At 40.5% G+C, this 26,385-nt stretch overlaps 1 protein-coding gene across 3 annotated transcripts; it reads left to right on the forward strand.

Annotated features, from left to right (window-relative positions):
* The first annotated feature begins 14,959 nt into the window (after nt 1–14,959).
* Nucleotides 14,960–23,491, forward strand: LOC113018438 (uncharacterized). Of its 3 annotated transcripts, XM_080296351.1 has the most exons (6): nt 14,960–15,282; nt 15,956–16,028; nt 18,851–19,911; nt 19,994–20,149; nt 21,172–21,264; nt 22,273–23,491. In XM_080296351.1, the coding sequence occupies exons 3-6, from the start codon at nt 18,880–18,882 to the stop codon at nt 22,588–22,590; spliced, it is 1,599 nt and encodes a 532-aa protein (XP_080152477.1). In that variant the 5' UTR covers nt 14,960–15,282; nt 15,956–16,028; nt 18,851–18,879; the 3' UTR covers nt 22,591–23,491. The 3 variants fall into 3 exon arrangements, with proteins under 3 accessions (XP_080152477.1, XP_080152480.1, XP_080152478.1); XM_080296354.1 differs by lacking the exon at nt 22,273–23,491 and having other exon boundaries at nt 21,172–22,051; XM_080296352.1 differs by lacking the exons at nt 14,960–15,282; nt 15,956–16,028 and adding an exon at nt 16,623–18,616.
* Nucleotides 23,492–26,385: the final 2,894 nt, after the last annotated feature.

A 26,385-nucleotide genomic window follows, 5' to 3' on the forward strand; every position in this document is an offset into this window, starting at 1 on the left:
TTAAGTCCCAGTTGGTGGAGTTTGGGACGGAGTTTGTATGGCCGGATGGTATTAAAAGCCGAGCTGTAGTCTACAAAGAGGAGCCGTGCATAGGTGTTCCTGTGTTCCAAGTGCTTCAGTAATGTGTGCAACACTGTGGCGATCGCATCCTCGGTTGACCGGTTCTCCCTGTATGCAAACTGGTGCGAGTCCAGGGATGGTGGAAAAGCAGCTCTGATGTGTTTAATGACCAGTCTCTCCAGGCATTTGGCGGGAATGGGGGTGAGTGCCACAGGTCTGAAATCGTTCAGACATGTGACATTTGACTGTTTTGGGATGGGAACGATGGTTGCTGCTTTGAAACAGGATGGTACCAGTGAACAGGACAGCGAGGTGTTATATATAGAGGTGAAGACGTCCGCCAGGTCCGCAGCACAGTCTTTTAGCACCCGGCCCAGCACTCCATCCGGCCCGGCCGCCTTCCTGGTGTTAATGCTCCGGAACACACGCCTCAGCTCATGAGTGCTCAGGACCGGAGCAGGGTCGGTTGAGGGGAGAGGGGACAGGACAGGGTCGGTGTTCTCCCTATCAAAACGGGCATAAAAGAGATTTAGATCTTCAGCCAGAGTAGAACTGTCGGCTGAGGGTGATGGTGTTCTTCTTTTGTAGTCCGTGATAGCCCTGATGCCCTCCCAGACCTGCCTTGGGTTTGTGTTGTTCTCAAACCTGGCCTCGATACGCCTCCTGTGCTGCTGCTTGGCAGTCTTGATGCCTCTTCTCAGGTTGGCCCTGGCAGCACTGTATGCCTCCTGGTCCCCGGATTTGAAAGCGTTGTTCCTTGTTCGAATAAGTTGTTGAACTCCGTGTGTCATCCAGGGTGGATTATTAGGGAACACACGGAATCGTTTCCAAGTTGTTACATTGTCCACACAGAAACAGATGTAGTCCAAGACAGTGGAGGTGTAACTGTCCAATGCGACACGATTGTCAGTGTCCTGCACCTTGAATACATCCCAGTCTGTGCAGTGGAAACAGTCCTGAAGCATCGGAATAGCATCCTGCGGCCATGTTCTCACGGTTTTGGTTGTAATCCCAGTGCTCTTGATCTTTTGTGTGTATATTGGGTGTAGCAGAAGGGAGAGATGGTCTGACAGACCCAGGTGGGGATAAGCCTGGGCTCTGTACGCATTCGCCATGTTGGTGTACACCTGGTCCAACGTTCTATCTCCTCTGGTAGCACACTTCACATTACGGTGGAAATTGTGAAGTACAGATTTCAGGTCCGCGTGGTTAAAATCCCCAGCCGCAATAAAGACACTGTCCGGGTGTGCTACCAGGCTGTTATTGATGCTGCTGCTCAATTGTGCTAACGCTAGCTTAGCATTAGCATCTGGTGGAATGTAAACAGCGCAGATGTAAACGGCAGAAAATTCCCGAGGAAGATAGAATGGACGGCACTTTAACACCAACAGTTCTACCTCTGTACTGCACAGTCTTTCCGTTACCGTGACGTTCGTGCACCAAAGGTTGTTAATATAGATGCACAGCCCCCCGCCAGTCTTCTTACCCGAGTCCGCAGACCTGTCGGCTCGATAGGCGGTGCGGCCTGCTAGATCGATAGCCGCATCGGGAATGGCGCTGTCCAGCCAGGTTTCAGTGAAAATCATGCACGAACAGTTATTAAAAGTCCGTCGAGTGGCGATCTGCAGTCGTATTTCATCCAGTTTGTAACGGATTGAACGGGCATTGGAGAGGAATATGATCGGGAGTGGTGGTTTAAACGGACTAGTCTTTAGCCGTGCCCACAGGCCTCCCCGCTTGCCTCTCTTCTGCCTCCGATCGCAACGTCTCCTCCTGCGGCTTGCTGTTGCTTAACGATCTCCGGGGGGATGAGATACTCGGATGTTAGTTGAAGATCTCCACGGCTTAGTTGTAGTAGATCATCTCTGTTGTATTGAAGTAACCCCAGACTGTGTGAAATAATACACAGTACCACCAAAAGTGCAAAAGTGTAGGAGCTCCGGGCCGCTGCGTCTGTGCGCGCCGCCATCTTAAGTTTTGCTGTGATAACATAATAGGGCAGGTTACCTGGAGCCACAGATGCAGAAATATTGAACGGAATAAGGAGTAATCATTTATTTTTCAAATCTGAACCCACCAGTTAGAAATGTCAATGTCATATTTACAAGAACATGTGGACTCAATAGCAAGACCCAAAGAGAGCAATGCAAGCTTAACTCTTTTATTTACACAAGCAGTGTTGCAGACGGGATTCAGGTAAGTAATCTCTGATAAGTATTTTGCAGTACAACGGATGGAACAGTGGAGTGCCAGAGGACTTCCAGAAAAGAAAGAACAGGTTAAAGGTGTTCCCAGTGAATCAGAGGAATGAACTGTGCTCAGAGTATTTTTGGACTCAGTTCTTACGTGGTTCTCTTTTTTGAGTTGCAGGTGAGGAAAGCAGGTGGAGAGTGGGCAGGCAGGTGAGTACTGACAAGGACTTACATCTCTTGGTTTGCAGGCAAATCCAACTCAAGGCAGGGAGACTACGGGGGACTACCGCTACAAGGGTGAGGACAATCTGGGAAAAAAGAGCAAAGGTTTCAGCTGGGCTTTTATTCCAGAGGAGTGATGAAAAAAATGAGAAGCAGGGATGTGCATCTGGATGAGAAAGTTGGGCAGCCCCGCCCAATATTGGAACAGGAAGACAGAGCAGTGCCCACACTCCACCTGAGTGCAGGGGAGAAAAAGAAATGAAAAGCTACTTAATACACACAAACTTAAGCTAATGTTTTTACAGGCAACATGGATTCGCAACAGTAAATATAGCTGTGCAATCACTATCATGTTTACCAAACTGTTTACAGTCAAGTGATTATAGTTCTCAGCATGGTTAATTAGGAAATGTGTTGTGTGCACTCTACTCTTTATTTATTATCTTCACAAGGAGCTCTAGTTTGTAGAAATAATTTCTAGATTTTCTTACATTCAGCTCCACCAATGTGGACTCACTGCATCGAGAGCTTTCTGAACATCTCAACAGGATATAAAGTAAATATTAAACAAGATGAGAATTATTAAAACATCTCAAAGATGATGTGTTTCTGGCGGATTGACTATCCACATAGTGTAACTGTATTTATTTACAGTATATCCCAAGTGGGTGCCTTTTCTGCTTTAATATTTCTACAACAACGACAACAGGAAAACTGGCTGTAAACACATTTTAGTCAAGCTCCAACTTTCAATTAAGCCGCTAAAGGTTCCTCGTAGCACAGAGTAGTATAATTACTTCATTTAGTTTAGTTATTGGACAGAATGTCCCCGACAATAGCAATAACAAACAAGCAAGCCAAAGCTGCTTTTTGGGGAAGGGAATTACTTGAAATACCCATGTAATCCTTTAAAGATTTTTAAGCACCCACAAGTCAAGACAATATGAGGTCAACAAAAGCAAATGCGCAAAATCAGCTGGTTATGAAGGCAAGTCTGGCACGTGGATTAGAGGCATTGTTTTCTCGCTGCTGTTGTGTCTCTTTCTTTACCTTGTCTTCAAGAAGCCAGGCATTTAATATGCGGACACCGGGGAGAGGGAGTTAAAAAAGAAAGAGGAAAAGCAAGAGAACAGAGCAAGTGAATGAAAGGCAGTTTATTGAATAACCAAAGCTCTCAGGTGCCATTCTCCCCTTGTGACTTAAGTTAATTCAATTCTCCCCCGTCCCATCAAGCCTCGTCTGGAAGTAGACGGCATCAAAGCTGAGCCGGAAAACACTAAATGATTGTAACTCAATTGTTGCCGGGCCATCATTGATTGTTTGCCCGGAAAGAAGTTGGAAGGGAGACAAGAGACTTATTTTCTCCACCTCTCTCACCCTCAGTAATCACGTTTGGGGTGGATGTGTGTGTATATGTGCATGTCTGCACCTGTTAGAAGGAAGAGGCTTCCGTGTACTCAGCTGTAATGCCTGCTTGCAATGTATATGCAGCACAAATTACGCAATTACGTAATTAGGGCGATAGAATTGCACTCTTTGGTCACACATGTAAGCAGATGGGCCTTTAATTTAAGTGCTTACAGCTCAGGTCATCTCGACTCTTCTTGCACAGTCCAACACCTTTACTGACACTGACAGGAAGGCGCATAAAAGTCAGAATCCTCAATTCACAACGGTTACGTTTTTCCTTCGATCAAGGGTTTTGTGTTATAGTCTTCAAAAAACACTTCTAATCAAGTCCAGCTGCATTACACTCAGTAAACAAGGGGAGCTCTGCTGATTTTATAGACATAAAGATAGACAAAAAGTTTAGTGTACCGACTAAAGGCAGGGATATTCAGACAGTATGATGTCCTCTAAAGTTGAAAAAAACCCCAACTGTTTATATTACAGCTGACGTCTTGGCAACTAGCCATTTTCTTCAGAAAGTCAGAGTTGCCCTTACTTGGTACAGAGGGTCTAAGAAAATATGCATTATGTGTAATGCAGGATCCAATATCTGGAGGACTGACCCTTTGGATGGATAGTTACATGCTGTGAACAGTAATAAATCACTCCAATTTCAGTGCATCCAAAATGTATGCACTGAAAGTCCTCCAGATTGTAATATAAGATGAAACCATCCCAACCAAATAAGATAAATTTTACAGGCAACGGGGGTTTGAAAACAAAACATTTTTATCTTTCTCAAGTTGGCTTGAGACCTGCCCAGCAGGACGGCAAGGAGGCAAATGCTATAAAAGGCATGACCTGAAATGATTTTTTTAAATGAAGGTAAAAAAAAAAAAAAGTAGCATTACAGAAGACAAAAGAGATGTCAGAGCCATGGGAGGGAGGCAGAGTAGTTCTTGGGTGTCATCCATAGATGGACAAATAGCAGCAGTTATTGACTAGACATCTTAGATTGGCATCATGCATGAAGGGAGTTTCTGAGACTGCAGCTCCATCAACCGCAGAGAGGAAGAGAATGAATGCCAACATACAGGGGACATAACGTAACACGAGCGTAATGTAACCTAATATAATGCCAAAAGTCTTGTTAAAACTAAATGTCTGCTCAACGCCTCGGCAAGCTGCAGCGTGGGGGCTACTGGTCCTTCGTGATTAAAGAAGCAAGATGAGATAATCAGGAGCACTCACCTGACTGACATACAGGGAAAGTGAAAGTTCTGCTGCTCTGCAAATGCTTTTTGATTTGAATGGTGTAAATCGTTTCAATATAGCAACGGCACAGCAGCAACAGCGGGAGCAGTGCCACCTTTCTTTGTAGCTAATAACAAAGCGTAAATGGCAGTGTAGTTGTTTCCTACCCTTTCTGTTGTTCTTCGCTCATTGAACTAAGGACAACAAAGGGTGTTAATGGTTTAAGGACAAAATAAAGGCTCTCCGCTTACAATTATAATTATAATTCCCAATTTGTATTATTATTATTATTATTATTATTAGAGTCATGCACTGGTTTTAAATAAGACCACAGCCGCGTTGGAAAAACATCAAGTACAAGTCAATAACTCCTTTAAAACATGCTCGACCTCAATCAGTCTTTATTGTAACTATGTTGACGATCAATATTCATTGTGTTGACAATGGTGTTTGAGGTGGAGAACCATCATTTTGGCACAGATGTGAATGAACACATGGTTAATGAACAAAACTGGCACTATCCATAGGACTAGACAGGGGTGACCTTGTTTTTCCTGGTGGGGTAAATCCCTGAGGAGTTGCTTTAATGAGCGCAGTTCTGTGTGCAAAGTAAATAAAAACAGAAAGCAGTGCATTGCAATTTCAATGCACTGCTGCATTGAATTTACAATGTTTAATGTTTAATTTTAAAAAGTCTAAAAACAGTATATGTTTTTAGACTACACTCCCAATCAGCTCTATCACACCACTCCTTCTCTTTATATGAAATCTTGAAGCTCAGAAGGTTTATTGTCTTTTTTTTTAAATAAAATATAGTAAAGAAAATTTAAAAACACGTTTGCAAACTGAGGAGCCCATTTGCTCCTTGATACGTGTCATCAAAGTTGGAAGAAAGTCTTCTAGATGTTGATTCATGTTATTCTCTATATTATTAGTGCTCATATTTTTAAATTCCAATTACTTTGGAGGTCACAACAACAAGTTTATTTTTAAGTAGTCTTCAAATCAAGGATTTCCTCTCAGTTCACTGTTTAAATCTGAAATTCTGAGCGCAATGATTAACTTGTAAGGTCATCACTTTGTATGATTCATTAATCAATTTAATAAGAAAGAAAATTGTCAATATGTGTCTTGAGGTAAATATTTTTTGAGATTAAACATTAAAAAAAAATTAAACAGTTTAAAAGAAAGCAAAGTGTTAAACCCTGTTACATTGAAGCAACAACAGCTCTTCAAGTGCTTTTCTAGCAGACACTGGTGGAAGTGGTCCAAGAGGGTGTGACAGACAACATATAAACATAAATTCTTAGCCCCCTTTGGCAAGTGTTTAGGCATATTTTACCATAACTAAAGCTAGTTTACGGTTCTTGGTTATCAGAAACTTCTGTTCATGCTGGGTTTATTTGTTCTCCTGACTATATTTCCTTCATGCGGCTTCGTTCCATGTGAAGCATCTTGCTGAGTCATTAGAGTCAAACAAAATAATGGCTAAAAGCTCATTACAAAAAAGACTGGGAACAAAGACAAGCTGCCAAAAGTTGTAAGCAGAGTGGCAGTGTTCATTAGCAGCAAAGTTTTAAAAGTCATAGCAAAGTTTAAGTAGCAAAGAAAAAAAGAAAAATGTCTTACTAGCTAAATTTATTCCAACTCCTTCCTGGCCAAAATTCACTTAAATTAAAGCTTAAAGCTTTTTCATTGTGTCATCTCAAATCTTGGGTAATAAGAGTACTGTATGAAGCCAAAACATTTAGGAATGTATCACAGTCCAAGTTCTGTTAACTGCTCACCAATCAGTTTAACTTTCACACCGCAGACCAGGGTGACGCTCACTCACAAGCCATTCGCACTACAATCTTTTGTAGAGGGTATAATCACCTAACTCCACCGAGCATGTCATTCCAATTGCTATGGTAATTAGAAGGCCTTGCTCTGACTGACAGGACCTGACTAACTGTAGTTTGCAGGCATGTCTGCATGCACACAGCACCCAAAGCTAGAACAAAGAAGGGTGGCAAAGTTTCTCCGTGTTATGTGCTGGTTTTAAAGATTATAAAAAAGAGTTCAAATTAAAGGCACATTATTTTTTAAGCTATATTTCTCCCTTTTTTTCCTTTTTAAGAGCTTTCAGCATTAGCAAAATCATCAAACTGCTTTTAGTGTGGTTGATTAAAAAAATAGCCTGGCATATTTTGACCAGTGAGCAGGAGTCTGCTGAGATAGAAACCTGGCTTTTGCCTCAGTGCATTATGGAATAATAATAAAAAATAACCACCCTTTGAGATTAAAGCCACAAACAAATGTTTAGACCATTTCCCACAACTGTCTCATGTAAATTTACCTGACATTTATTGAAAAGGATGACACTGGTGTAAAACAACTTGGGACTTTTTTCATGGATATGACAGAACCCATACGAGGCTGCATGATAATATGCATTCAAATGAAAAGTGTATTTTTGCTTAAAATATAAATAATAGAAAGAGCATTAGCATCAAACGTTGGCATTAACAAGACCAACAATTACACTGTGAGCATTCATAGCCCTTCAATTATTAACAGATAATACACATCACAGACTACTCACTGCTTAATCACCAAAGAGCGACATTTTCTGCTCTAGCAGACAACAAAACAACTTAGTGTAGTTTTAAATGCAGCTCACTGTTCACTCAAACACCACAATCACTGCCAGACTCAAATACGAAAAGTATCGGTCGCTCTCTGGAATTGCAAATGTTGACCTACGCAAAGTAGTGAATAAGACAATAAGCGACACCCACCTACCCTGCCTAACATAATAATTAAATTGCATTTCTAAAAGCAGATTTGTTTGGGGGGTTTTTTCAATAAAAGATAGCGCCACTTCACAACTGCAGCAGAGCTACCACTTGAAATTTTCAATGATTTATAAAGCAGTAGACCTTAGATTTTAAGCAGAAGTAAACAAAACCGGTTTGTCGAGTCTAGTCGACAGCTGCTTGAAAGCCGTTCACTGGGAAATTTTAGTGCTAAGCTCAAATTTGCATGTCCCGTGGCTCTTTCATTTAAAGGGTTTTACTGAGAATCTGTAAAATTTTAATGTGATAGACATGAATAACTAGATCCTTGATTATCCTTTTCAAAAGTATCCCTTAGATTCGCTGACATTTTGACAAACTTTTCTCTCTGCAGACCAGCATCCCGTGGAGTCAATCTTACGGACGGAGAAAGACAAAGCAAAAGAAAAAAAGATTGTGACCTCCTTCAGGGGGCATCCTGACATCATCCGCAGTGGCGGTGGAGACATGGTGCTGTCACAACACACTGCGTGTGAGGGCTGGCTCGGTGTCACAAGCTTTGACACATTGGGGAATGACCCAAGCTGGAGCAATGACTGTGACAGTAATGGAACAGGTCTCTGGCAAGAGGGTGTGGAGTTGGGCTGATGGCAGGATAAAAACAGGAGAAGCTCGAGGGTTGCACTGTGGGAGGGTGGTTTGTTGAGATGATCTGAGAGCTAAGGCATACGACTAGACAGGATCACTGAGGATAGCTACAGCGTTATTTAAAGCAAAGCACAGTTGAAACCCGACAGGTGACGAGCTCTGTGCAGCATTTGTAAACATCATAATATCACTGTCAAATTAATAGTGACAGTTTTGTTGAAAGGAATAATAAACTGACAGCTTTCACCCTGGAGAGTTCCGATTGAGTCCCATTTTTGGACTTGAGTTCTATTTGTTTTTTGTTTTGGCCCATTGTGATGAGTTGGGAGTGAGAATCCTCTCATTATTCCCATAAATCTAGGTTGTCACAGCATTGATGTGTCATATCTGTGTCGTGGAGCTTACCTGTGAGATGACAGCAGCTTTAGCAAATCAGCAACATTTGATGCCCTGGAAATGACAGGCGGGAGCTGTTGACGTCACAGAGTCACAAACAAGGCAAATGAAAATGTAATGGTAAAAAAAGCAAATCTTTTAGTTTAGTGCAAATTCACACACTGCATAATTCTTCTGCTAACATTTCATTTGTCATTTGTTATGTCGTAATCAATAATATTATTTAAATTATTAGAATAGGTATTTAACAAAGCTGTGTAAGTTCAATAAGGAAGATCCATTTTTTTACATCACTTCCAATTTTTCTCCAACGTCAAACTCAGTACTGAAATCATTAGTCCAATCATTTCCTTGCCCGCCTTCCATGAGCCAGACAGCATCTGTTGTGTACACTTTAAATTTCCGCACTTGTTATTCTGACTTTCACACACAATTTTTTGCATCTTGCTTTCTTTCCATCTCTGTCTCATAATGGTCTCTCAGAATCCAGTCCAAGCCTCCATCTTTGTCTTTACCACCACCAGTATTTAGACTTGTCAATAAATCCTGCCGTTGCTGGTTCACCATTTCACACTGAATTCTAATCATCCAATAGCTTGAATAAATCATGCTCATTTTTCTAAATGATGTATTTTTATTTGATCCTGATAACAAGTAAATTACAGAAAAAATTCTATCAAATATTTTTTGTGCAAGATATGGGTTAAGAGTATGGGCCTAAAACAAAATGCAATTTGATTGATGACTTGTTCGGGGTCATCTTCTCATGCACCTCCGGACTGATTTCACTCAGCGCCTTTACACTTGTGCAACTGAATGTCCTCCATTAAAAAGGATGATTGTTTACAACTTGATTTTAGTGTCTGTCAAATGGACAAAGTACCAAGGAGGCAAATCTGGCAAGCAGGGCAGATGCTGATATCGCAACCAACATACTCCCACATCTTCATGTTTCCTCTTCATGTTCTCACTCTATAAATCCATAGAGCAGGATAGCCTTAAAACAGGACTTGAGTGGTATTAGTGTAACTATAAGGTATTTGACTAAGGAGCTTGAAAAGAAAAGCATCTGGACCTCTTTACATTTCTCCCATCTGAGAAGTTTCTTCAGTTCTAAGAGTAATTGGTGGAGAGTCCCAGGTCTTAAAAATCTGGGACTTTCCACCAAGTGCTGGCAGGTATAAAATGTCCCTTAGAGGTGTTAACACAACTTAGGGTAAGAGGTTTTCTTCAGCTAATTGTGTCCTTAAGAAGCTACATGTTGTTTTTAATAAAATTCAACATATTTACTTTGTAGCATTCATGCTGTTTTTGTATTCCAACTTAAAATCCCAATTATGAAAAAGGTGGGACACTTTATTCTATTCACAACAGACTGTAAAAAATATGTCAAATGTTTTCGCTGAGAAAATGTTCCACTTTAAAACAAATGTTAGCTCATTTTGAATTTGATAGCGGAAACACCACTCAAATAAAGTTGGGACAGGCCCATGTTTATCAGTGTGTAGCATCCCCTCTTCTTTTAGCAATGGGCCTTAAACCTCTGCAAACTGAGTAGGCCAGTCGAAGGACTTTTGGGGAAGGAATGTTGTCCCTATTCCAATGTTTTTTCATGCATTCCTTAATGGGGCTTTGGCACTTATTTAGCAGCTCTGTCATTTTGAAAATATGCTTTCATATTCTCAGCCAGTTACTCATAATCTTTCAGTGCAGGGACATTAAGACTTTTCCATGCATCTATTGCTAGATGGTGTACAGACTATCCAGGGTGTAAGGATGTAAACTAACATTTCAGGATATACATATACACTGAAAAAAAGGACATGTTGGATTTACTTGATTCAATAGTGGACATTGGTTGCTCATAAATGTTTTGCTTTGGCAGAAACTTAAACAACTGAGTTAAATCAACACAACTTTTTCATATTCAATAAACCTGTGCATTTTGTGTTCATAAAACGCGATTGAAACATATTTAGATGAAGTAAGTTGTTTGTTTTTTTTGGTTTTGTTTGCCTGTCCCGTTTGGTTCTTTTGCCATCAGAATTATTGTCTAAAGGCAAAGAAAGATGCCCAACGGATTTACTTTACCAAATTGACCATCCCAGCCTTGCTGTAATGGTCTATTTGATTCACCTTTTATTGTTTATTTTATTTATTTATTTATTTTTCACTTGCTAGATACGGGACTTGAATGAGGAAAAGAAAAGGGAGAAAGGAAGAGGGGGAAAAACAGCGGAGAAGAGGGACGGGGATAAAGGGCAAAAAAACAAAAACCAACTAAATAAGCAGACAAAAAAATACATATATCAATCACCTGGATCACCTGTTGAGAAAGAAAAAAGAAAACAAGCAGAAGAAAATGAGAGCAATACAATAAACAACATCACGATGATATATGGGAATATAACAGTAAATACTAAATATTATCTTATATATATATATATTATATATATTATATATTATATATTATATATCGACAGCACACAGTGTGCTTTGAGGTAGGAGCCAAAAAGGGTGTAGTTTGTGGGTGTGATCACCTGTGTGTACACCTGTGAGCATGAGCGCGCTTGTTTTTAAAAGGTTCCTTCATGTAATGATCTGCTAGAGGGTGTGGGGGAGCCACAGCCCCGTCCTCCAGGGCATGAAGCTGGTACGGAGGAGATCAAAACTCCAGACATCCAGAGGCCCCCAGAACACAAGAGACCAAGGAAGACCAACAGAGGGGCAGCCGCGCCACTGTCCCAGAAAGAGCTGAGGAGAGTCCCAGATGAGGGCTCACTCAGCAGCCGCGGAGCAGAAGCCAGGGGGGGTTGCAGTGACGTGCCCGTGAGCTCCGCAGCAGCCAGCTATGCCAGAGTGACCGAGCCCCAGGCCGAGAGGCCGAGGGCACCCCACCCCCAAAGTGGCCCGAGCGAGCCCCAGGCTCCAGGCCCCAATAAGCAGCCACCAAGGAGTGAGCCGGTGTGTACCTGGACGCCCATCCCCGAACACAAAGAACCACCAAACGCACCGATGTCTGAGGACGTCTGCCACCAGCAGGGGAAGTGGTGGGGGGAGATAGGCCTCCAAACCTTGGAAGGCCTGAGATGTCCCCAGAGAGGTGGCGCCTGACACCCAACCTGACATATAGACACAGACATACAGGCACACACAGATACAAACATCCATTCCCACCCTCATGCTCTCATATGCAATTACTCAACACTCAACCAATGTGGAGACAGACATAGAGAGACACTGTACACTCGATCACACTCCCCAAGCGTACTCTAAGCCCCGGATCTAGGCCCCTGGAGGGGGAAACTGCACCCAGGTGGTGTTACCCTTTTCCCTGCGGTGGGGAGAAGCAGACCGCTCCGACTCCGCTGCAGCAGGGAGGCCCCACACTCCAGACCCCAGTCGGACGGCCAACTCCTCCTTCCTGTCCCCCCACTCCAGCAGGTCGCAGAGAACGGGGTGAGAGAAGACTCCAAACCTCCCTCCGCCCGCTCATATGTAGTGTTGATGCATGTGTGTTCTAAGGTGCATTTAAAACCCAGGAGGGCATGGAGCTACCTGCCAGAGATGAAGAGAGAGAGAGATGAAGTAAGTTGAGCTCTTGGAATAATTTAATCCTTCACAATTTTGGCATTTTATTTCAACACTATTCAATAACTTTTACCCCAATACTACTTGGTCACTCAAATACTACATGTTGTCTTGATATTACATAACGTTCAACAAAGTCTAGATCCTGGTTACCATAAAAATCGAATGGGTCTACAACAACTACCATCCTCCTATCTTTATCCTGGTTGCAGGGGGGCTGGGAAATAACCCGGAAGTGATAGGTTACGAGGCAGGGTACACCCTGGACAGCTCACCAGTCTATCACATAGAAGCAAACAACTAGGGATGGGTACAGGTATCCGGTGCCATGATGGCACCGGTTCTAGCATAAACGGTAGTAACCAGACCGAAAAGCAGCGCACATTTTGGTGCTTTATTTCGGTGCTTTTTTCCCCCTGAGCTGTGATACACTTTAGATTCTAGCCTATCATTTTACGTTTCCGAGGATAGTAGGCGGGTCCAGGTACGTACGTTCTTTTAGAACAGAGCTACAGATTAAAAATGCCCAAGGCGAAGCGGTCAAAAGTCTGGCTGTACTTCACAGCAAAATATGCAAACTCAGCAGCCTGCCACAAGTGCTTTAAGGTGATACTGTGCAAAGGAGGTAACTCCTCAAATCCGATGAAACACCTGGCGACGCATAGTGGGGTTTTTTTAAAGCCGAGAAATGCGCCGTATGTGATAGCTTGCTGCGAGACCTCACACCGAGCACATCTACTGCGGGTGTAGCTGTAGCCCTGCTAGTGTAGCAGAAATGATGAGGATGATGATGGCAGCAGCAGCCGTTCTTCTCTGCGTGAGTAGCTTAATGTTGTTCGTGTGTAATTTACGTTGAGTAGGCTAACCACGTTATTACATTAATGCACGTAAGGTGAACTAGCAAACATCATCATAGCTACATGCGGCTGTCTTCTTGTTTGATGGCAGATACTCCCTTCACCCTGGCCAAAAAGGCTAAAATGACCAAAGAAAATGTGGAAAACAGCTAAACATGAGAGGTTTTTGGACAACGTTTGTGTTTTTTCCATTGTTTAAGCACTGCTTCCAGCCAAGAGTGATACCATATATGCCCTATAGCTGCAGAAAAGGCTAACATTGTTATCTTTTTACAAAAAACAGCTGAACATGAGAGGTTTTTGGACAAAGTTTGTGTTCTCCATTCTTTAAGCACCGGTTCGAGCACCGGTTCGAGCACCGTTTAAGCACCGGCACCGTTTCAAAAGTACCGGTTTGGCACCAGTTAAAACCTAAACGATACCCATCCCTACCATTTGCACTTACATTGACAGGTAATTTAATTAGTTAACCCTAACTCTAATAACTGCACAGCTTTTAACTGTGGGAGGAAACCAGAATACCCAGAGAGAAACCACCTCAAACTAGCCAGAATGTGAATTTGAACCCAGGATCTTCTTATCGTGAAGCAACAGCACTAACCACCATGCCAACAATCTAGGAAATAGAGGAAAGCTATGATTTCCTGTATTTGATGCAGAATTTTTTTGTTTTTGTCCTTGACAGGTTAATCCACAATAAATAGTAATAGCATGCATGTGGTGTGTGTGTGGTTGTCTGCCTCTTATAACTCCAGTGATTTTCCTGCATTTTGAAATCTTGTGTGATCTTGTGAATTTCACGAGTTGAGCAACTAACCACTCTTACTAGATTGTATCATGTCATCTCAACAAGAACAAATTAAGTTGTTGAATTTCGTACAGATCCTTCATGATTTAATTACGTTCATAGAAACACGAAATTATTGTGTTCAAATTATAAGTTAGACTTTTTTAATGTAACAACCACCCAATTTACAGTTTTTTTACCAAAAAAAGTACAGGTGGCTGCTCGACTTGACTGAGATAGATGCCTTCCCGAAACCACGATCCAAAGAGCGCGAGGCTGAAACCTGTGCAGTGTTGCGGGATTTAACATTGCTATATTATTGACTTACTTCACTTGAACATGATATGAACAATTTAATCTAGCCTCTCTGCATATCATGTAGTTTCTACACTATATAGTTACATTAGACCTCAGTGCAGCATTCGATACTGTCAACCATAATATCCTATTAGAGCGATTAGAACATGCTGTAGGTGTTACAGGTACTGCACTGCAGTGGTTTGTATCATATCTATCTAATAGAATCTAATTTGTACATGTAAATGGAGAGTCCTCTTCACCCACTGAGGTCAATTATGGTGTTCCACAGGGTTCGGTGCTGGGGCATATTCTGTTTACATTATACATGCTTCCTCTAGGCAGCATCATTAGAAGAAATAGCATAAATTTTCACTGCTATGCAGATGACACTCAGCTCTATCTATCTATGAAGCCAGATAACACACACCAATTAGTTAAACTGCAGGAATGTCTTAAAGACATAAAGACCTGGATGGCCGCTACACTCAAAAAAATGAACTCAGCCTATCTCTGCTTTTACTAAAGTAGATTTTGTTGTTTGTTCTTAATAAACTCGATTTTGCAAAAATCCTTAAAGTGTTTGTGCAAATTTAATGAAATGTTGTTACTTTTTGTTGTTACACAAAGTCATTGAACTGTGTCAACGTAACATTGTTGAGTAAATTCACAGGTTTGTCCCTCTGCACATACTGCTGCGTGCAGAGCCCGCCTAAATAAGGGCCAATGCGCATGCGCACCACCCTCTTTCTCAAGCTTGCTATTTCTTCGCCATGTGGACTGGTTCAGCCGCATTTTTGTCCAAAAATCAGGTAAGAAGTCATTTTTCTTGTAAAGCCCGTCTACATATATATGTTCACACGTCAGTTAATGTCGCAAGTGCTACTAAGAAAAGAGTACAGGCAGGGTTTTGCCCGGTAAAGGTTTGCTAACGTGGACTTGCTGCACGTGAGTTTCCAAATGATTTTGGAGGGGACTCCATTGCAATAGCAAAGCTCTGTTTTCAGCCCAAATGTAGTGTAGCGCTAGCGTCGGTATGAGTCGGTACGCGTCGGTACAGGCAGCGCATTCGGTCCGGCACGCACTTTCGCGCCAAGTTTATACTCGGACGCCTGACTGCGTTGCACTTTAGCCAACAACAGTGGAGAAGCGCTCCTCGCTAGCAGACAGGTTAGGGTGTATTTTCTGTCTAATATTTCAGCTTACGTTTTGATGTAGCTTGCAGAAAGCATTTAGTAAGCTGGTGTAAGATGAACTGCATTAATGTTGTACAATGTCCATGGGATTTCTCACTCGACTTTTAATGTCAGATTACACACACATTTACACAATATGCAGTGGTGATGATGTAGATCAATAAATTCATTGTTGTAGCATACAATATTAAAAATAAAACTGATTAATATGAAACATTAACAATGTGCAAATTATTTAGTTTTTTTCAGGGACAGTGGAATGAAAATGTCTTTTGTGCTTCTCCCCCAGATACGTTGATGTGGCAGTGCAAATTGTGCAAAAAAGTGGTGTCATCACGAGCTCTGTTATTAAAACACTACAGGTTAGTTCATAGTAGACAGCAGTATCCATGTGCCTATTCTGATTGTGTCTGTGTTTTCAAAACATGGAATGCTCTACATAGCCACTTAAGCAGATCACATACCCAAAGAACTCTAGACAAGTCTGTGAGTTTGGCAACATTTAACTGCCATTTGTGTTCCTGCTGCAACATAGCTTCGGAGCAGGAGTATTTTTCTCACATTAACAACCATCTAAAATGTAACGAGACTGTGCATTGCATGTTTGAGGGTTGTTCTTTCAAAACAAATATCTATGGTACATTCAAGTCTCATCGAAATAGGAAACACAATCCTTATACCTTAAAAGACTTTAAAATCGGTATTGCTAACACTATTGTAGGCCAAACATCAGCTGATGACAGTACAGACACTATTGTAGAAGAGGACATAAGTGCAAATATTGATCACGATACAACTACAAGTGAGACTGAAGATTTGGCAAATGTAATAGAACTTAATTTTGCATCTCTTTTACTTAAGTTGGAAAACTATTTTCATGTTCCCAGCATAGCAATTGACGAGTTGCTTTCAGAAATACACTACCTGATAAGCTGTGCATCAGTGCCTTTGACAAATCAAGTAATTGTAGACATACTCAAGAATCATAACCTTTGTCTAGACCAGCCTGTTATTGAAGAACTGACAAAGGCAGTTTCTTTTAACCCTTTGTTAAAAGCCATAGAAAAGGACGGCACACTTGCCACTGCCTTCAAACGCAGACAGTATTACAGAAAACATTTTGAAGTAATTGATCCAATTGAATACATTCTCGACTCCCAAAGCAAGAGGACCTTTCAGTATATTCCTATTCTAAAATCATTACAGCAGATATTTAAACAAGAAAACATACTGAACAAATTTGTCACTAGCCACAATCAGAATCCTTTTGTAAATAAGGAAAAGTATACATCATATAAAGATGGTCTACATTTTCAAAATAATGAGTTTTTCTCAGGCGGTGAACTAAGAATCTCTATTTGTCTTTATGTTGATGATTTCGAAATTTGCAATCCATTGGGGACATCACGGAAAAAGCATAAACTTTGCTCAGTTTACTGGATTTTAGGTAACTTGCCACCAGGTAGTCATTCATCCCTCTCTTCTATTTATTTGGCTCTCTTGTGCAAAAGTGAGGACCTTAGGACCTTTGGCTATTCAAAAATATTTGAGCCACTTTTGCAAGACCTTGTCATTTTAGAGCAGCAGGGAGTGTTCATTGACAATTTAGGGGTCAACTTTAAAGGCACTGTCCAATATGTAGTGGCAGACAGCCTCGGAGCTCATGGATTGGCCGGTTTTGTGGAAAGTTTTTCTGGAGATTACTTTTGCAGGTTTTGTACTGCTACACGCTCAGAAATTGAATCAAAAGCTACAAATAGTGACTTTTCTCTGAGAACTGAGGAGCTCCATCGTGTACACATAGCAACTGCACGTGAGACAGGGGTAGCTTGTTGTGGTGTGAAAAGCTCGTGTGTCTTAGCAGACAGTCTGTCTTTCTTCAAGGTCACTACAGGATTCCCCCCTGATCTTGCACATGACCTTTTTGAAGGTATTGTGCCTTTTGAGATAGCTGAGTGCCTTCGAATACTAATAGGCAAGAAGTACATCACTTTTGAAAATCTAAATAGACTTGTTCAGTCATTTCCCTACAAAGGAGGGGATCAGACTAATCGCCCTCAGAAATTGCCTCACAATTTTCTTAGTAAAAAAACTGTTGGTGGCAATGCACATGAAAATTGGTGTTTACTAAGACTTCTGCCACTTATTATTGGACAACACATACCTGAAAACGAACCAGCTTGGGAACTTCTACTAGATTTGAAGGATATTGTTGAGCTTGTTGTGTGTCCTGTTCATAACAGTGACTCAGTTGCATACCTGGAGAGTAAGATTTTAGACCACCATCAAAGGTACAAAGAAGTATGCCCAGATAGAAGACCATTGCCAAAACATCACTTTCTGGCTCATTATCCCTCAATAATTCGCCATTTTGGTCCACTTGCCTTAGTATGGACAATCAGATTCGAGGCAAAGCACACATTTTTTAAAAAAGTTGCTAGACACACAAACTGCTTCAAAAACATAACCCTGTCTTTGTCAACCAAACACCAGCTCATGATTGGCCATTACATGCATTCATCAGGCTGTAGCAAAGCCACTTTTGAGGTTTCACGAGTCTCGGCAGTCCCAGTAGAACTTCTCAAACGTGAAATTGCACATTGTCTTGCTGAAAAGTACCCTGACACAGCTGTAGTTAGCCTTGCCCAGAGTGTGTCTGTTGCAGGCATCTACTACAGGAAGGGCATGTTAATAGTACATGGATCACTGGGGGGTCTGCCAGAGTTTGCTGAAATCCTGCAGATGTGTATTTTGGCAGATTCGTTGGTGTTTATAGTAAAAAAACTGAGCTCGTGGTACACTGAACACTATGGATCCTTCAAAATTGACCCATCTCCAAAGGAAATTTCTCTTGTTGCACATGAGGATCTGGTGGATTGTTATCCACTTTGTGACTACCAAGTCGGAGCTTCTCGCATGGTTACATTAAAGAGATACATACACTGTTCAGGTAATTTTAATGTCCATGTTGCCGATTTAATTTTTGTGCTGTATAGCAGTTCTTCTCAAAGTTTGGTTCTTAAAAATAGTTGGACCAGAACTTAAATCTACTCGGATATGTTTCAAGCCTTGTAAAAATACTAGAAAAAAAATTGTGCTGCAAAATTCTGAATACCACTAAAAAAATGTAACATGTACTGAAGTTTGGGAACCACCTGCTCATGTTCTTGCACTTATTTTTTAGAGTAACAGTTGGAGATTGGGACATCAGAAATGACAGCCCCAACAAAGCTTCTGATAATCCTGGGGGAGAACAACGCACTCAAGTTAACCCTTCCTTTGGGGATACCAAAGAATGTTAACGAGCTCAAAGCGGAGATTGAAAATCAGTGCGGAGTTTCTGAACAGTTCAGATTGCAGTACATGGACACAGATTTTAATCAGTTCCTTAACATGACATCCACATTTGATCTAAAAGACATGGACAAAATAAAAGTGATTAAAACAGGTGTTCCAGAAACATCCACTGGTAGTAATGAAAGCAGTGTGTCCTCATTTAACTTGGGTAGCCCCTGCTCTGGCCACAACCCTGATTATGACACAGATATACTGTCATCGCCAGAATCCAGGTCATCAAGCTCCTCGAGCTCAGCAAACTCCACGCTGCGATCAGAAGCCTGGCCACTGGACTTTCGCATACCTGAGTTTAGCTTCGATGTAGAGCTGCAATTGACAAAAGGCAACCAGGAATTCCAAGCCAATGGAACACTTTTAACCCTAAAACCAAAGCTCAAGTCTGACATTTTAGAGAGCTTGTCTTCAGAAATTATGAAGTACAAAGCTTACCCTTCAGACAGCAATCTTAGTGATGTTTGCCAAGCTTTGGTTGTAAAGCATCCATGCTTGAAAGAGAAGGGTTCAGAAACTGGATTTTCTGCATGGAAGATCAGTTTGAAGTATAAAATGTCAAACTATCGTGGAAAACTGAAGAACTTAGGGTGTAGTGAGTTGGTCATCAATTCTCTCAAAAGAAGAGGGAACAGTAATGTGCATCCCAACCAAGTCAAGAAACCCAGGAGAGCAGAGGTGAATTTCTGCCCTGATTATCCAGCTGGAGAAACCCGAGAGAGTCAGGAAGAAGAAAGGTTGGTGCTGCTTTCAGAGTTCAAGAAGAAGAACAACAATGAAACCATCAAAGCAAAAATGGCCCAAACCTTTCCTCACCGGAGGCAAGAAATTCTTCAGGACATGCCCTTCGTAGCTGACTTTAAAAGCCGATGGCCAGCTCTTTTTTCTCCACGTGAGGTAACTGAATCAGTTGATCTGCAAATGCACTCCACATGCAATATTTTAAACCCATCACGCTAAACATTTGTTTATTTTACAGATAAATGCTGAATTCCAGCGCATCACTACGATCCCGCTAACATCCACATTTATGGCACAGCTGGACAACAACACAACCAAACTGACCAAAGTCTTCAGAAACAAGGGAGGAACATCTGGACGCAAGATCACAGAAATCATGGCTGCAATTGATGAGGTTTGGAATTAATTTTTTTCAATGCTTCATTCCCTCTTTTAATACATATGATTTTGTTGTCTCCTTCTATTGTAAGGTAAAGTTTAATGTTGGTATTATGGGATTGTTTATTCTTTGTCCTTTTCATGATAGTGTTGTCACAGTAATAAAGTTTTAAGTTGATTTGGATACTTTATAAAAAAAAATTGCCAGAATTAAAAGCTGTTTTTACAGGACAGTAGCGTTTCCAAAACGGGATTTGCCGCGGCTCCCTGGGGAGAATTTTGGCATTTACAGTAGAAAAGCTGAAGCTAGAATAAACTGCCATCAGGCACCTTTCAAACCAAGACGGGATAAAGGGAGGTCTCTGAGCTTAGTACTACAACTGTTTTTTCATTTGTCCTTGCAAAACCTCCTGTTCAAGTCCTCCAAACACACCCACGTCACCCCGCTTCTCTTCCAGCGTCACTGGCTGCTGGTCAACTTCAAGGTTCATTTCAAGATCCTGGTTCTGGTCCTTAGGGCCTTACATGGACAAGCACCATCATACAATGGAGATCTTCTCAGTCCCAACACCCCCAGCAGGTCCCTGAGGTCCAGTGATCAAAGCCTGGTAGTGCACAACAGTCTAAAGACCAAAAGTGACAGATCATTGCTGCTGTGGCCCCCAAACTCTGGAACTCTCCTCCTAAGCCTTAGATCAGTGGACTCAGTGGTTTACTTTTAAAAAAAAATCCTCTGTTCAGGCTGGCTTTGGTGTGACCTCTTGTTCATCCTCTTCCTCACTGGATTCTTCATGCTGCTGTTTTTGGTCGGGTTTCTGTTTTTTTTGGGATCCTGTGGTTACCTTTTTTTGCTCGTCACATTTTTTCAAATGATAATGTTCCTTCTTTCCTTAATTTTTTTTATTTTAAATTTTGTTGTTCTTCTGTAGTGTGTCATGGACTTTTTTTCTCAAAGCATTATATACATTTATTTTGCTGAAGTTAACTGAAAATGTCTTTAAAGTTTAGCTAAGTAAAATTTGCTTTTATGTTTTACAGAACGACACAGTTGCAATGAGAAGAGTGTGTACGCTGAAAGGACTTGCAGTCTACCTCAATGAAGATCCGAACAGCTTGATCAAAGAATATCAGGCAAGTAATCAAATAGAAACAATTTCCAGTAATAAAAATTTAACTGACGGTAATTTTTCCTCACACACATTCATTAGATTATAACAAAAAGTTAAAATTAGAACATTATTGGAGATATAAAAGCACAAGCTTATGCGGGAGTGACCCTTGCCATTACAGTTGGGGTGTAATGTGGGCTGAGTGTACTGTCTTTCTGCTTTGTTGTTCTGCCGTGTAATCTAGATGATGGACCAACACCTCTCATCTCGCTCTGAGCTGTCTACTGTTTTGCAGCTTAAAGGGATATTCCACCCCAAAGTGAAAATTGGTCTATTACCATATTACCCAGAGTAAGATAAGTGAGAAAAAATAATTTTGTAACCAGTGCAATAATTCTCCTGATCCGGCAGCAGTCTATTTGCTTTTGCCTAGCATTTAAAAAATGGAGTGAATGGGAACTATAAGCATTTTGGTTGCAAATGACTCTTTAATGGTACGAATTATTCCTGGTGAGCTCAATAATCATGTCGACTTTAAATGAAAAGTAATAAGTAACTTGAAGGATTTGGAGGAGTAGATTTAGACTTGGGAATACATTATGGTTACCACATACAACACTGTAAGCCGCCGCTGCATGGTGCATGGATATTCGAATATGTGTTTATTTATGGAAACCAGAGGCTTTTTCAACCACTGTTGTTGTATCCAAGTGCTATGCCATGGCGGGTTACAGGGTGCTTTGGCGTAACCGTAATGTAGGCCCAAGTCTAAATCGCCTCCTCCTGCAAATCCGTCGTGTTACTTTTTACTTTTCATTTGCAGTCGACATGATTATTGAGCTCACCAGGAACAATGGGTATAAGATCAGAAATGTACTTTGCTGGTTACAAAATGCTTTTTTCTCACTTATCTAACTCTTGGCAATTTATGGTAATAGACAAATTTCCACTTTGGGTGGAATATCCCTTTAATTGATATGAAACCCTGCAACTTGTATTATTATGTTTATTTACTTATTAATTTTTTTAGGATGTGGACTTCCATGAGGCCGAAAGTGAAATGGAGAAGACGCTCATTGGCATCTACGTCATCAAACCAGAAGGAGAGCGTGACCTTGACCCGGCAGAAGACATTGGTATCATAATTGAGGGTGTCGCTGTGCTCAGAGATCTTCCTGATGTTGCCACTGCTGTTGTGTTGTTGTTCGGCCTGATCTACACTTTAAACATGAGCTACCCATCCAACCTCAGGTACACTTTTGAGTTTTTTCAGAAAGTACTGATGGGACTTGATGCTAAGAAGCTATCAAACAAAGTTCAAGTGCTCAGAAACAAACTCCTTGAATAAAGAGGAGGAAGCGGGAGGCCCTTATTGCTTAACTTAGTTTGAATGCTTTACGTTCAGGTATAGTTAAGTTGTTCATAAACACTTTTTTTCATTGTCAGTACTGTTTCTTGGGAACATTCACCAGTTTTAGAGAACAATAATGTTCATTTGCATTTTAGCAAAATACTGTTACTTAAAAAATTGGTGTTGCACTTCTTCTACTGCTACTTGACAACATACAGAAAATGACAGACATTTTAAAAAGTTCTAGCGGTTAGGCCGCTGTGATTTGATATTTCAAAGAATGTGACATTTGGCAGCTGTCTGCAACTTGGGATGTAACCATAACTTGAAAAACTGAGTAGCACTGTTTTACAGTACAGTTTTTGAACAAAACAGCCAATTTTCACTGTTTTAAATGAGTTTAGTTTGCTCTTTCATGCTTATCAGTGTTTGAAAATAATTCCTGAAACGTCCTGTAAAATGTAGGATTTTTTTTTGATAATTTGGATGCTTTCTGGACCAGTTGAAAGACAAGTTGGTTAGCACTTCACTGATCTTTGAAGTAAAATATTGTTTTATGCACAAAGTATTTAGTTAAAGTTGTAACAAGTTGTCTGCATTGATTGCACTTTGTGTTAAGCTACGGCTCTACAGTCTTTTCGGTCTGTCAACAAGTATTTAATATGCACTGAATGTGCTTAGTAAAGACAGGACTTTGTTGGATCATTTTTTTTAATCATTTTAGTTTGACGACAAGTTGGTTAGCACTTTATACTGATCTACATTTTCTGCACAAAATATTCACTTGGAATTTGTAACAAGTTGCATTGATTGCACTTTGTGTTAAGCTGTTGTGCTTGGAAAAAAGTATTTTATATGCACTGAATGTGCTTATTAAAGGCAGGATTGTGTTTGATAATTTGGGTGCTGTCTTCATTTCTTCCTAAAAGATCTCCCTAAGATTTACTTAAAAATGTTATGTCAAGTGGTTCCACATAACTGCTTTAAGTAACTTTTAAGAAACTTTGCTATTTTGTATGGAAGTAACCAGTGTAAATGATTTATTTGTAATTGTATTGAATAGAAATTACTTAACAATTTTATATAATTCAAAAGTAACAAAGTTATGTAGCAGCTACATAACAGTTTTACAAAGATACTACCTAACCAGGTTATGTCCTTCTAAAGCAGAAAAGTTATGTACCAGCTAAGTAACAGTATTACAAAGATATTGCCTAAACAAGTTATGTAGGCTTAAAGCAACAAAGATAAGTATCAGCTAAGCATTGCAATTAAGTTACATTTAGCCAATACACTTACGTAAATCTAACTTAACAGTATTGAGTTCAAACTAAGTAACAACATTTCTTAAAAGTTACTTAAAGCAGTTGTGTGGAACCACTTGACATAACTTTTTTAAGTAAATCTAATGTTTTATTTTTTTGAGTGTAACTTTCTGCTTCTTAATTCAGATAAAACTGAGGTTATTGTACTCGGCCCTGAAAATCTTAGAATTATGGTATCTAACCAGACTCTTACTCTGGATGGCATTACCTTGGCCTCCAGTAACACTGTGAGGAACCTTGGAGTCATTTTTGACCAGGATATGTCCTTCAACGCACATATTAAACAAATATGTAAGACTGCGTTCTTCCATTTGCGCAACATCTCTAAAATTAGAAATATCCTGTCTCAGAGTGACGCTGAAAAACTAGTTCATGCATTTATTACTTCCAGGCTGGACTACTGCAATTCATTATTATCAGGATGTCCAAAAAACTCGCTGAAAAGCCTTCAGCTAATCCAAAATGCTGCAGCAAGAGTCCTGACAGGGACTAGAAAGAGAGAGCATATTTCTCTTGTTTTGGCTTCCCTTCATTGGCTTCCTGTTAAATCCAGAATTAAATTCAAAATCCTGCTCATCACATACAAGGTTTTAAATAATCAGGCCCCATCTTATCTTAATGACTTTTAAGATTAGGCTTAAAATTTTCCTTTTTGCTAAAGCATATAGTTAGGGCTGGACCAGGTGACCCTGAATCCTCCCTTAGTTATGCTGCAATAGACGTAGGCTGCCGGGGATTCCCATGATGCATTGAGTTTTTCCTTTCCAGTCACCTTTCTCACTCACTATGTGTTAATAGACCTCTCTGCATTGAATCATATCTGTTATTAACCTCTGTCTCTCTTCCACAGCATGTCTTTTATCCTGTCTTCCTTCTCTCACCCCAACCGGTCGCAGCAGATGGCCCCGCCCCTTCCTGAGCCTGGTTCTGCCGGAGGTTTCTTCCTGTTAAAAGGGAGTTTTTCCTTCCCAGTGTCGCCAAAGTGCTTGCTCATAGGGGGTCATATGATTGTTGGGTTTTTCTCTGTATCTATGAAGCGCCTTGATGCGACTTTTGTTGTGATTTGGCGCTATATAAATAAAATTGAATTGAATTGAATTAAAGTATGAGGCACTTGTGTTAAATACACGCAAGATGCTTACGTAAATCCAAGAGCTGGCCAATCCCTTTTTTTTTCAGTGTAAATGTTGCTTTCCACTAACAGCAGTGTTCATCCAGTGATTTGCTCATTTGGCTCAACTGTCCCATTTCTACAAGACTTTCTGCAATTTTGTGTAAGGAGTTTGGAAACAGGTTTCTTTTTAGCAATCCTCACCTAAAATGTGTTCTGCCAGGTGTTCAGAAAGAAAACATCCAGTGATATATTCTACCGCAGAATGCATTTTCATTCTTGATACTCTTAAAACACTTGTGAGCCTGCATTTTTAGAAAAGCCTTTCTGAAATTTATGTCTTAAAGTCCGTCCTGCTGAATCACAGGATGAAGCAGTTTTTCCAGATTTATGATAATAATAATAAATAAAAAAAAGATTTCTGTCAGGTAAAATTTTAACTCCCTCTCCTAAACATTGAGAGTTGAGGAAATAGTTATTTACGCATCTCTATTCATACAAAACTGTTTTTAGAGGGTTTTTTATAGTGTTAAAATGAGCATAAAAGGTCCCCTTTACTTTTTACCTGGACGTCAGCAAGACACAGAAAATGGCTCTTTATGCTTTCCTTTCTTTTTTAAATACAGTAATAGCTCATCATAGTTTCCTTGGTGACAGGTAACATGGTCTTTGTTTACTTGGATGAGTACTTGGTAGTATTATGAGTAGTTGTGCATGGGCAGCATTAACATGCTCGTGTGCCATTAAAGAAGAAAACTGTCTTAAAGTTCAAGGGAATTAGCTAAAATGGCATGTTTCAGACATCGGAGGAAGTGAGGGATTGCACAAATGACTAGTGTAAGATAGAAAGGATCAAGCAAAGCTACTTTATTAGAGTCCACAAATACAGAATATAGAACTATAAATAAGCACCAAACCCACTTTAACTGAAAGTGGATGCCTGAAACTAACTAAACTTAAGTATTTACAGTTAAGGCTGACTTTGTAACACAAAATTAATTTAGGCCAATAATGTAAGATAAGATAATAAGATGAGATTTTGTAAACTTGACAGCCCACTGAGCACCCACCAAGTGCCCGAGTTCAACCTGAGCAAGATGTTTTGCAGGGAGCATTTCCTCCCAGATTTTCAGGATACTGTGTAATCACAGTGCAATCCCTACACCTGCTGACAAAAAAAAAATTAACATGCACATTAAATATCATTAGTTGCACAACTGCACTGTCACAGAAACTAAATTTAAAGCACACGTAAGAGGTAAATAAGGAGAGAGTTACGTTTCTAGCCCAATGTGACATGATGGTCAGTTTGTCTGTGAAAGCAGTAGACTTCTTTTGTGGCAAGCAACCAGCATC

This window comes from Astatotilapia calliptera, chromosome 22, assembly GCF_964374335.1.
Source record: "Astatotilapia calliptera chromosome 22, fAstCal68.1, whole genome shotgun sequence".
Taxonomy (NCBI): domain Eukaryota; kingdom Metazoa; phylum Chordata; class Actinopteri; order Cichliformes; family Cichlidae; genus Astatotilapia; species Astatotilapia calliptera.